Source organism: Erythrolamprus reginae, chromosome Z, assembly GCF_031021105.1.
Source record: "Erythrolamprus reginae isolate rEryReg1 chromosome Z, rEryReg1.hap1, whole genome shotgun sequence".
Lineage (NCBI taxonomy): Eukaryota > Metazoa > Chordata > Lepidosauria > Squamata > Dipsadidae > Erythrolamprus > Erythrolamprus reginae.
Window position 1 is genome coordinate 35880843 of NC_091963.1, and position 12316 is coordinate 35893158.

The following is a 12316-nucleotide window of genomic DNA, read 5'->3' on the forward strand; positions in this document are numbered from 1 at the left end:
CAATCATGGGCTTCCCTAAGTATGCCCATGATGCACCAACACTCCACAGTCTGCATTGGTTGCTGATCAGTTTCCAGTCACAATTCAAAGTGTTGGTTATGACCTCTAAAGCCCTTCATGGCATCGGACCAGAATATCTCCGGGACCGCCTTCTGCCACACGAATCCCAGCGACCAGTTAGGTCCCACAGAGTTGGCCTTCTCCGGATCCCATTGACTAAACAATGTCGTTCGGTGGGATCCAGGGGAAGAGCCTTTTCTGTGGCGTCCCCAACCCTCTGGAACCAGCTCCCCCCAGAGATCAGAGTTGCCCCCATCCTCCTCGCCTTTCGTAAGCTCCTTAAAACGCACCTCTGTCGTCAGGCATGGGGGAATTGAGATATTCCTTTCCCTCCAGCCCTATACAATTTATGCATGGTATGTTTGTGTGTATGTTTGGTTTTTAATAAGGGTTTTTAGTTATTTTAAATATTAGATTTGTCATATGCTGTTTTATTGTTGTTGTTAGCCACCCTGAGTCTACGGAGAGGGGCGGCATACAAATCTAATAAATAAAATAAATAAAATAATAAATTTGAGTGGTTTTCTTGTGATGCACATGATCCTCCCAGATCTTACTGTAGACAAGGATATTATCTTAAAAAAGGTGCACAACCCATCCAGTAGCTCATCCATCCTGGGCAACAGGTAGCTAACAAATTTCACCACTCTGTCAGATGTCTACAGAAAACCTTATGTCACCATTCAGATTTGGCACCAAGAGTGAACACCATTGACTGACAGATGAGTCTATTATGTTCATCTGAAGCATTTTTAACCTATTTTAACCATTTAGTGACTCTATAGGCATTGTCTGATAGCTCAGATTTCATCCAAAGTACCTTAATGTACAATAACCATGCACTTATAATTCTCAACATTCTTCTTAACTCATCCTTTTGGTTCTCTTTTATACTGAAATTTATAACCACAGCTCCATGGGCTGAATAGATCAAACCTTCCAAGTTTGATCTATTCAGTTTAGATTATTTTCTATCAATACCAATAAAGTCATTCCACCATCATCTCTACTATGCCTTTTCTGTAGGAGGTTTACTTGATATAGAAACATAGAAACATAGAAGTCTGACGGCAGAAAAAGACCTCATGGTCCATCTAGTCTGCCCTTATACTATTTTCTGTATTTTATCTTAGGATGGATATATGTTTATCGCAGGCATGTTTAAATTCAGTTACTGTGGATTTATCTACCACGTCTGCTGGGAGTTTGTTCCCAGGATCTACTACTCTTTCAGTAAAATAATATTTTCTCATGTTGCTTTTGATCTTTCCCCCAACTAACTTCAGATTGTGTCCCCTTTAATATATTTTATTTTTTGGCTTTACAGTTGTATTTATTAATTTACTAGACCAGTTCTTTTTATTAGATAGGGACCTGCCACTTTGCCTGTAGCTTACTTTCTTACTTGACATTAAAAGGACTTAGTCCCCTACATCAGCATATTTAACCCCGGTCATATTGTTTGTTTGGCTTTACCTGGCAGTTGCTAAATGTTTCTGTGTTTTAGGGCCTCCAATTTATTCCTTTGTGTCAAGATGTATTTAGGTTTTTAGAGCCTTCTAGGTTTCTAACCCATCACAAGATTGTTTCCCATGTCATAATTCAAAAGGACTAAATTCTCTGGATGCCTGTGGAACATCCCTGCAGAAATGGTAGCCAAGTATTCCAACGCTTTGGGTCCTGCCCTATATTTTAGCATATTCTTTAACCCATTCTTAATTTAATCCATTCCATAAAACCATTTGCCTCTGTGTAATAAGGACTAATATGCACTCTTTTTATTGACAGGTCTGCATATATAGATATTCAGCAGGCCTGATTGGAAATTTGTGTCCTGATCTGTAAAAATCTCCTGTGGTATTTCCATGGCAAGATTTTGCTAGTCAATGTATGCTCTATGGTCATATTCATTGCTAATTTCACCACTTTTATCTTTTAGCTGAATTTATTTAAGTTTATGGAAAAATTACCATATTTTCAAATAAAACAGACTTCTTGTTAATGTTTAGTCAAAGCTACAGTTTCCCCAGTTGTACTGTATGGTTGAGGGAGATGGACATAAGGAAGGTTGAGTGCTGAAGAACTGATGCTTTTATATTATGGTGATAAAGACTCTTGAGAGCTTCTTTAGAAGATCAAATTAGTGACTCCTATAGAAAATCAACCTTGACTGTTCTTTGGAAGAACAGATACTGAAGCTGAGGCTCAAATTATTTGACCACCAAATGAAAAGAAAGAACTCATTGGAAAACACCCTGATGTTGAGAAAGATTGAAGGCAATTGAAGAAGGGGACAGCAGAGGATGAGATGGTTAGACAATGGCCCAATGGACATGAATTTGGACAAATTTTGGGAGACAGTGGAGGACAGGGATATGGTTCATTGGGTTGCAAAGAGTTGAACATGACTTAGCAACAACTTGTTGATGCAATACATTTAATTATTATTTATCAGTTTTAGCATATACAGTACTTTTGGTGCAGAGGTAAGGTTTAAAAAGAAAATACAGTATGAAAAAATATACATAGACATCTTTCTATGATTTTCCCTATTTTTATATAATGATTTTGACATTTACTATGAATTCATTTTCCTCTTTTGTTTAAGACCCCCTGAGAAACAAGAGTATATGGAATAATGATAACAATGTTCAAAATATTGGGCCTGTTTTAACTAAAGATTTTTGCAAAAGAAACTACCCTTAATGCTCCTAAAATATATTAGTGAATCGGCAGGATGGTGTTTTGATATAAACAGGACACATGTAGTTAGCAGTTAATTGTTCTCTGTGGCTTGTTGCTATAATTATAGCTGGAACTTGGCACCTGAAGAAAGATTACAGGGGAAATAGCAAAAAAACCCATATTTTCATTATGCTTAGCTGCAAGATTAGATATGTTTTGGTGCTAGAAAAGAGTTAGAGCTGTTCTATAGGGAGAGATTCTGTTTTGAAAGTTACCAATTACAATATAGTTTTCCATTTGTTGCTGTTGCAGTTTCTAATGATGATATAAAATTCACATTCTATTCTGTAGATTGTGTGATACACAATAGTTTCATTCCAACATAATAAAACCATATTCTATGAATGCTAATCAGCATAAACATGTAAACTGCTTTTTATCAAGTAAACCTATCATCTATAAAGATACAATATTGTATTACACTATAATCTATAGCATACTATATCCAACCATTATAACACATTACACTTTATAATACTATAAAGATCAGTGCTTCATAAAAGTATCAAATATATTGTAGAAGTACTATTAATACAACATTTGAACTTCTTTTAGTATGATTATGCAACCTTTGACTTCATTTGAGATTTCACTTGAGATTTCTGCAAGAGAGAAATATATTTTAATGTTAATTCTTAAAAATCAGCAAATTGACATTTTTAGAGGACAGCATACAATTCAAATTAGTGCCATCTTAAATAACTAATTGTTCAAGGAAAACATTTTCATGGCTATTCTAAATTAAATAAAATCTATAAATCCAAACATCTTATTTAAGTCATATTACTTACCTTTATCCTTGAATACAAATTTCTTGGCACTCTTCTAGAGTTTCAAATCTATTCTGGTTGCCTTCACATCCTCCATACCAAAATCGGGCACAAGAATTTGTATCTTTGGCATAAAACCATTTTACTTGATAATTTCGGCAGCTTCCAGTTTTCATTGGTTCAAAGCACCTGGTTTCTGAAAACAGTGTATACAAATATATTGTTTTGCAGTACTTCTATAGAAGCTGAAATGTATTGTCTATATAACTTCATGGCACCGGACCAGAATATCTCTGGGACCGCCTTCTGCCACACGAATCCCAGCGACCGGTTCGGTCCCACAGAGTTGGCCTTCTCCGGGTCCCGTCGACTAAACAATGCCGTCTGGTGGGACCCAGGGGAAGAGCCTTCTCTGTGGCGGCTCCGACCCTCTGGAACCAGCTCCCCCCTGAGATTAGGATTGCCCCCACCCTCCTTGCCTTTCGCAAACTTCTTAAAACTCACCTCTGCCGTCAGGCATGGGGAAACTGAAAGATCTCCCCCTTGTCCATGTTGTTTTGGTGTTAGATTGATTGTGTGCTTGGTTTTTTTTTTATATTCTGGGGTTGTTTTTTAATGAATTTTTTAGCTTAAATTGTAATTGGATTGGTGGGTATTGGATTTGTTATTATGTATTGTTTTTACCTTGTTGTGAGCCACCCCGAGTTTGCGGAGAGGGGCGGCATATAAATGCAATAAATCTAATCTAATCTAATCTTTATTACTACAAATCATTGTCACTGCCTGTATTTTTACTGTTAATTCTAAGCAAGAGTTAAAATTGAATTGTTTCCAGCTTTCATGACACTCCTAGTTTTCTCTGTCTTTACTTGTTCTGCAAGGTTACAGTAGTACCAACTCTACATTAAGTGCTGATTGACTGGCAAATACAATCCTCCTTTGTAATGCTTGGAGGGTTCGAAGGTTAATAATAACAATGAATTCACCAATGTAATAACCTTCCAAATTTCTGACGAATATTCCAACGAAATACATATTAAAATTGTTATAAATAGAAATCCCTTTAGTCAATTGGGCTTTTTCTTAAGACGACATGTTATAAGGTGCCCAGAGTGACCTTACAGGAGAAATGGGAAGTAGAGAAATTTAATAAATAAATAAAAATAGAATAAGTTTATATAATTTAAACATTAAAATTTTCTTTATAATTAGCTGAATTCCTTTTATTTATATCCTGCATTTATTATTTTTACAATTAACTCATGGATGTGAACATGTCTAACACACTTCTTCCTTCTATTTGCCCCACAGCAACAACCCTGTGAGAAAAAGTAGGGCTGAGAGACAATAACTGGCCCACCTGGCTTTCCTGGCAAAGGTGGTACTAAAACTTACAGTCTTCAACTTTGTAGACTCGTGATGACGAACCTATGGCAAGCGTTCCACAGGCGGCACATGGAGCCATGTCTGTGGGCACGTGAAGCATTGTCAGCTCCAACACGCATGTGTATCCTGGCCAGCTGATTTTTTAGCCTTCCAGAGGATGTGGGGGAGGCTGTTATCACCCTCTCCAGGGCTGAAGAAAGTCTCCTGAAGCCTGGGAAGGGCAAAAAATGGCCCAATGGGCTTACTGAAAGTTTGTTTTCCAGTAGACCCGCTTGGCTCATTTTTTGCCATTCAGAGTCTGGAGGCTTCAATGATACTTGTGCGCATGCGCAGAAGGCAGTGCAGGGGATTGTGTGTGAATGCATGGGGGAATTGCACTATGGGTATGGGCACTCACATCCGTTCTATTGCACATGCAAATGTCCTTTTGACATCCGAGCAAAACAAGGTTCGTCCTCACTGTTCTAGACTATAGGTTGTCCTTCGTTTAAATGAATCCAAAATGTCTGTTGCTAAGCAAGACAGTTAACTAAGTTTTGCCCCATTTTATGAACTTTTTGCCACAGTTGTTAAGATATAACCTGGTTGTCAAGTGAATCTGGATTCCCCATTAACTTTGCTTGTCAGAAGGTTACAAAAAAATAATGAAATGATCTTGGGAGACAATACTGCAACTGTCATAAATATATCAATCAATCTATCTATCTATCTATCTATCTATCTATCTATCTATCTATCTATCTATTTATTTATTAGATTTGTATGCTGCCCCTCTCTGTTGCCAAGCATTCAAATGTTGATCACACGATAGAAACATAGAAACATAACATGATCAGGGGATTGCTGTAACAGTTGTAAGTGTGGAAAATAGGTTATAAATCACTTTTTTCAGTGCCATCATTAAACAAATGCTTATAAGTTGATGAATTCCTATACCACCTTAATTACTAGACCAAACTGGCTCTCCATTTTTTACATTTTTCAGTCTGTTGAAATTCTTGAGATCTATAAGAATAAATTACGTTCCCCCCCCCCTTTTCTTTGGCAATCTTAATCTAATTATTATACACAATTGCTACTACTGGTATAGTAGAAAATATGGAAGATGGAAAGTGAGAGGACTCATCAAAAAATCGAATAAGTTTTGGTTAAACTCCCCCTTGCATTTTAAATGGGTTGATTTCATAGGCTAAGAATAACATTGGAAGTCAGGAAGAAGAGCCGTAACCAAGCCAACAAGATATATTTCAGAAGGGATAAAGCATCTAAGAAATGTTCTTTTTTCTGTGAAAAAAATTACCTTCCTGTAGAAAGTAACTGCAAAGGTAAAAATGCTTTCAAACTTGCAGGATTTCGCTATTGCAACCTTACAATAAAGGTAGCACTCTTGGTTTTGGTTTTCTGTCTGGAAGTGAAATAAAAAATGAGAAAATGCCTCACCCACAGAGGTGGGCTACTAAGGTGGAACAGTGACGTGTGCTCGCTCCCATGGCTCTAAGTGCTAGTGGAGTCCAGCACAATCCTGCTACTGCACCTATGGAGGTAGCAGAATCGCATGTGGAGATGCAGATACAACCGTGTTTTGGCACAGTTTTTTGCTTCTATGCGTGCAGGTGCACTAGCTGTATCCAGGCAGTCCCTAATTCCCTGGGTTAAAAATGAGACCCATCCATCTGCATCAACTTGGTCTTATGAATAGGTTGTCTTACTGTCTATTACTAAAAATGACAAATAGTATTCAAGAAACAAATAATTGAAGCCACACAGTGTTTTTTTTTTCTCAAACCACTGAAAAACATACTTTTCGTTTAAAATGTGCAGTTTCAGCACATTCATGAAAAACATTGCGTAGCTTCAGGAATTTGTCAGATCAAAATATCAGATGCTGTCACTTTGGTGATAGGTGATCTGGTCATAAATACAAGTTATTTATAAGCTCTTAACCCAAACTGTCTGTACCCAACAATGATCATTTATTCATGATCTGAGCTTCGCTGCCAGATAGAAAACACTGGTTAATGGCATGCCAGGCTGATCCTCAAAATCATTAATTGAGTCTCAGTAATTAAAAAATGTGAATGTTTAAGTCCAGTCTGGAGTCTTATAATAATATAATTTATTCAAAAGAAATAACATTCGTCCTAAAGTTTTACAAGATATGAAAGGGTTCATGATCACAATCAAGTTAAGACTGAATTTTTTTTAAAAAAAGGTTTGCAACAGCTAGGTATAGCTGAGTATATTGAGTTTACAATGTACACTGTATACAAGGTTTGACTGGCATGTACAAATATTCCAATGTTATCTGATCCTCTGCCTCCCACTAAATGTCTCCATTAGATTATAATACAATTCATGGCAAGTTCTGACTTGTAAGGATCAGGGACAAATAATGAGTCCTAATGCCATCTACTGCCATCTTAGCCTCTGGCTCCCTGATTGCCTTGACTTTTCATGTAGAAGCAAGAAAGAAAATAAAAAATAGAAGCAAAGCAATTGTGAATTTGTCTTTTGGGTTTTTGACACTAGAAATTATCATAACATTCTTCCGAGAAAAAAGAAAAGTGTCCTACTAAGTCTGCTTATCCATTTCATCTCTCCAGCCTTAGAACACTTCCATACCTTTCATAACGTGTATTACTGTAGGAAGCGGTACAACAGCTGGTGTAGGCTGCACATGTCTAGTTACATAAGACACAGCTGCTACATCTGGATGATGAGTGCTAGATTCCAAATAATCGTGGCTGATTGGCCTTCTATGATGTTCAGGAATATGCTTAGAAGTGGTTGAGGTCACATTATGATCCCGATCCAAATATAATGATCCTTTCTCAGTGGGTCTCCTTGAAAACTATATTTATAATAAAGAAAAAAAAATCAGTAACAAAATTTAGTAATGCTCAATTCATGTGGTCTTGAAGAAATCATGAATTCCCTCCTGTACGAATGTCTTTTTAGTAATACTTACAGAATTGCTAGTCTCTGGGTGTAGGGGAGGGGCATACGATCCGGAGAGATCAATTTTGGCTGACTGACTGCCATGTTCGTTGGTTTCGAATCTTGGAGAAAGAGCTGAACTGAGCACTTGGGTGATGTACGAACTCAAATCATTTTCACAAATTTGTTTGAAAATCTTATTCTCAAGAGCTAAACATATGAAAAAGAAAACAGTATTATACAATGGAATTGCATATAGATAGGAATTACTTGAAATTGACTTCCAGTTGCAACTGCAGCGAGAACAGCTAGAAAATAGTGGGCTCTCTTGACTCCCATGAAAATCAAGCTGGTAGCTGCTGTCAGGAGATCCTTTAGGGTCACAGCCATCTTGTAGGGACAGTGAAGGAAGGAGAGGCACTTTCTCTCCTGATGATGAAGAAACAGCAAATCCCAGCGACCAGTTAGGTCCCACAGAGTGGCCCTTCTCCGGGTCCCGTCAACTAAACAATGTCGTTTGGCAGGACCCAGGGGAAGAGCCTTCTCTGTGGCGGCCCTGGCCCTCTGGAACCAACTCCCCCCAGAGATTAGAATTGCCCCCACCCTCCTCGCCTTTCGTAAGCTTCTTAAAACCCACCTTTGCCGTCAGGCATGGGGGAACTGAGATACTCTTTCCCCCTAGGCCTTTACAATTTATGCATGGTATGTTTGTATGTATGTTTGGTTTTATAATAAGGGTTTTTCAGTTGTTTTAATATTGGATTGTTACATGCTGTTTTTTATCACTGTTGTTAGCCGCCCCGAGTCTACGGAGAGGGGCGGCATACAAATCCAATAAATAAATAAAATAAATAAAGCAAGTTCTCCCCCAAACAGCAGCAAGCAAAGCCACCATTGCTGGCAATCCCAAAGCTGGGACAATTGGGAGCCAAGGTTGTGCAGGAGCAGTGGATGGACAAAACATTGAAATTGGGTGAGATTTTTACTAACTGTTACTTTAATGACTTGCAATAACAAGAAAAATATGAAAAAAAAACCCTCCTAAGCTCAAAATAGCAGTGAATTGAAACACAAGTGGGGGGGGGGGGTGTAGAAACAAAAAGGCGGGAAAGACCCAGGAGAAACTATAAAAATATAGAGTGTGGAAAAAAGCTCAAATTACTTTTTTATTTATTTGAATTTCTAAACCTCTTGTTTTTATTGGATAATCAACTGTTTTTGACAGAATGTTTACTTGGATTGGGGTATTAGAAAGCCATCTACTGGAGAAAGAGAAATACTGCAACACTATAGCAGCAGTATACATAATGAAAGCTAATCTAATACACACAAAGTCTAATATACAAAACAAGCAACAACATCTGGTTGCAGGTTGTTCCTGTATTTTGATGTTTCTTGACCTCTCAGTGGCTTTCAATAACATTGACAATGATATCCTTCTGGGATGACTAGGGGAATTGGGAGTGGGGAGTCACAGACGGTGTTTGTAGGAGGACAGAGGTTGACCCCTAGGTCTCTCCTTTGTGGGGTGCCACAGAGTTTATTTATTTTATTATTATTTTATTTTTATTTATTTATTTATTTTGTCCAATACACAATACATATAGAAGAGAATAGACATGAGGTAATATATATAAAGAAAAATAAAAAATAGGGGAGAAGATATATGAAAGGAAGAAAATATATATGATATGTGAGATAAAGGAAAGACAATTGGACAGGGGATGAAAGGCACATATCTAATATATTATTATTATTATTATTATTATTATTATTATTATTATATCAATACAACACAGCAAACGAGATCACTATGCTGGATTTCATATTTCATCACCAGTCGGGCGCTTCCCAAGCACCTAGGACTGCGTGATGTAGCGGTAAATACAGCCTGTCAACGTCATTGCAAGGGTGTAGTGCATGATGGATCGTCATTAATTTTCTAGTTTTCCTGTCCAAGTTGTCCAGCTCTGCATTATTATTATTATTGTTGTTGTTGTTGTTGTTGTTATTATTATTATTATTATTATTATTATTATTTTACAGGTTCGTATCTTACAACTAATGATTGTAATGGAATATGGGAATTATCTTGTGGAAAGGAGCAGGGTTGGGTTTCACCTTGCTTCGCTGCTGATTCGCTTCTTCCCATAGAAGCAAAAACAGCTGTTGTGTGTGCATAGAAATGAAAAGTATGATGGCACCACCTATAGCGCCACTGAGAGAGCTGGTTCAGGGGCTGTCCCGCTGGCCATCACTGCCAGTTTGGCGAGTGGGGGCAAATTTCTGCAACTGGTTGTATAGAATCTATCTAAACTAGCAGGAATCTACTTCTGGAAAGAGGGGAAGAAAGCAGTCATACAAGAGAGGAAGGAGCCCTCAGTGGCTTAATGGTCACAAAGCAACTAAAGAAGGACTCTAGTGGAATTAGCAGTTAAAAGCGGTGTTAGGATGTTTTTTACTCTCAAATCTGCAAGATTCTGTCAGTGTCACCTTACGATAAAATGGCTTTAGCTCATCTAGTCTTCCTTTGTGTCCGGTGTACCTAGGATGGCTGACAATTAATATTGCAGATTTATAAAGATTTTGTTTCATCAGAAACTTAATGGTGTGTTGCATTCACAGTTTAGCCATATGAAGCATTCACAGTCTAGCCATATAAATTCACAGTTCACTCTTACCTTGTAGAGTCATGAAGTCATCTATCTGGTAGACATGATCACTGTCTGGATCAGTAGCAATTAGATCCATTTCTTTTCGAAAATTTTCAAAGTTGGGGTCAGTCTTCTGTACCACTCCAATTACAAATATTTCTATTTTGAGTGCATGGGCATCTTTCACCACTACTTCCAGTTTATGTGGGTCACGTTGATCTGCCTGCCCATCTGTTATGACCACTGCTACTTTTCTAACTCCTTGTCGAGCCGTCTGAAATATATCAATGGCTTTGCTGATCGCAGTAGCAGTGTATGTGCCTTCCCCGTAATATTGCATTGTATCAACAGCGTTTTTTAGGCTGTCTTTGGTAGAAAATTGCTGCAGTGTGGACACTACCTCCACTTTGAGGCTAAAATTGATGATGCCAATGCGGGTTGTTGCTTGGTTGACCGTGATAGCATCGATCATAGTTTTTACAAACCGTTTAATCCTTTCAAAGTTTTCAGGCCCAACACTTTCAGAGCTATCAATCACAAATACAAGTTCCAAAGGATTTTCTTTGCACTTAACACCACAGCCTGAAATGAATGGTATATGAAATGAGAGGGTAAGCAATGTGATATGTCTATGATTTTCCAAGAAGTAATACACTTGAAATAACATGAGCCATTTGTCACATCAGTTGCCCAGAATTATGTTTAAAATGGGCAGTCAAATATTACAAGCAAACAAACAGATAAAAGGTGCTTATTTCCCCTCTAATGGATAGTTGAAAAATAGGGAAAAAATGCTTAGTCATGTGGGCATATATTCTTCAAGGCAGTGTATCAGATTCAGATTTGATTTGATAAATAGCATTAGGAAAAGCACATAGATTTATATAATGCTTTGTGGTGCTTTACAGCAGAATTTCCCAAACTTTCCAGCTTTGTGGGGAGAAGAGGGAATGGTTCTGCATGAGAGTGGGCCTGCGTGGATATGCAGTTCTATTTGCAACAATGGTGGACACATGTGCCTGCCACTCACACAAATGGAGTGCATGCACACAAACCTGTCCATTACTTATATGTACTTGCCTAAGACTTCCATGGCCCAATTCTGAACACCCAAGGCTCAGTGGCGGGCCATGGCCTGGGGATTGGGGACCTCTGCACTCTTTAAGCAGTTTACAGAGTCAGCATATTGCCTCCAACCAAGGGTTACTAAAATGTTTACTACCACGCTGTGGGCGTGACACCCTGCATTTTCTTTCAACATCTTCCAATGCAAATTGGGTGGTCTAGGGTGGAGCTCCACTTTCGCTACCGCACTACGTTCCCTCCCCATCCGGGCAGTAGCCCACCCCTGGCTCCAACAATATAGGTCTTCATTTTACCAAACTCAGGAGGATAGAAACCTGAGTGAATCTTGGGTTGGTCAGGATAGAATTCCATGCAGTAAGCAGAGTTAGCCTGTAATACTCCATTCTAACCACTGAGCCCCCAAAACTCCTAAAAAGGCAATGTTAATGCCTAGGCAGAAAATTGTACAACAGGCACATTGATGATTAGCTTGTAAAAAAGCTTCACCACAGAGAAACAATATAGAATTTCATTTTACAGGCTTGCTTCCCAAATTTGGAAAAAAGTTGTGTAAATTAACATGCATAAATTTTACATTTAATTATATTCTTTGATACTTGTTTCACTGATGATATACAGATAGTTATTCTATCAACAACTCCTATAACTGTGCAAATTTTAGACCAAGTAAAAGAATCC

At 38.0% G+C, this 12316-nt stretch overlaps 1 protein-coding gene across 2 annotated transcripts in view; it reads right to left on the minus strand.

Moving 5' to 3' along the window:
- Positions 1–2483: 2483 nt before the first annotated feature.
- COL28A1 (collagen type XXVIII alpha 1 chain) overlaps positions 2484–12316 on the minus strand; it is a 117336-nt gene continuing 107503 nt past the window's right edge. For both annotated transcript variants that reach the window (XM_070729152.1, XM_070729153.1), the window contains 5 exons: positions 10580–11134; positions 7930–8108; positions 7584–7812; positions 3597–3771; positions 2484–3407 (listed from right to left, as the gene is read on the minus strand). In XM_070729152.1, coding sequence (XP_070585253.1) covers positions 3599–3771; positions 7584–7812; positions 7930–8108; positions 10580–11134 — 1136 coding nt within the window. In that variant the 3' untranslated portion in view covers positions 2484–3407; positions 3597–3598. The remainder of the gene's footprint in view (positions 3408–3596; positions 3772–7583; positions 7813–7929; positions 8109–10579; positions 11135–12316) is intronic.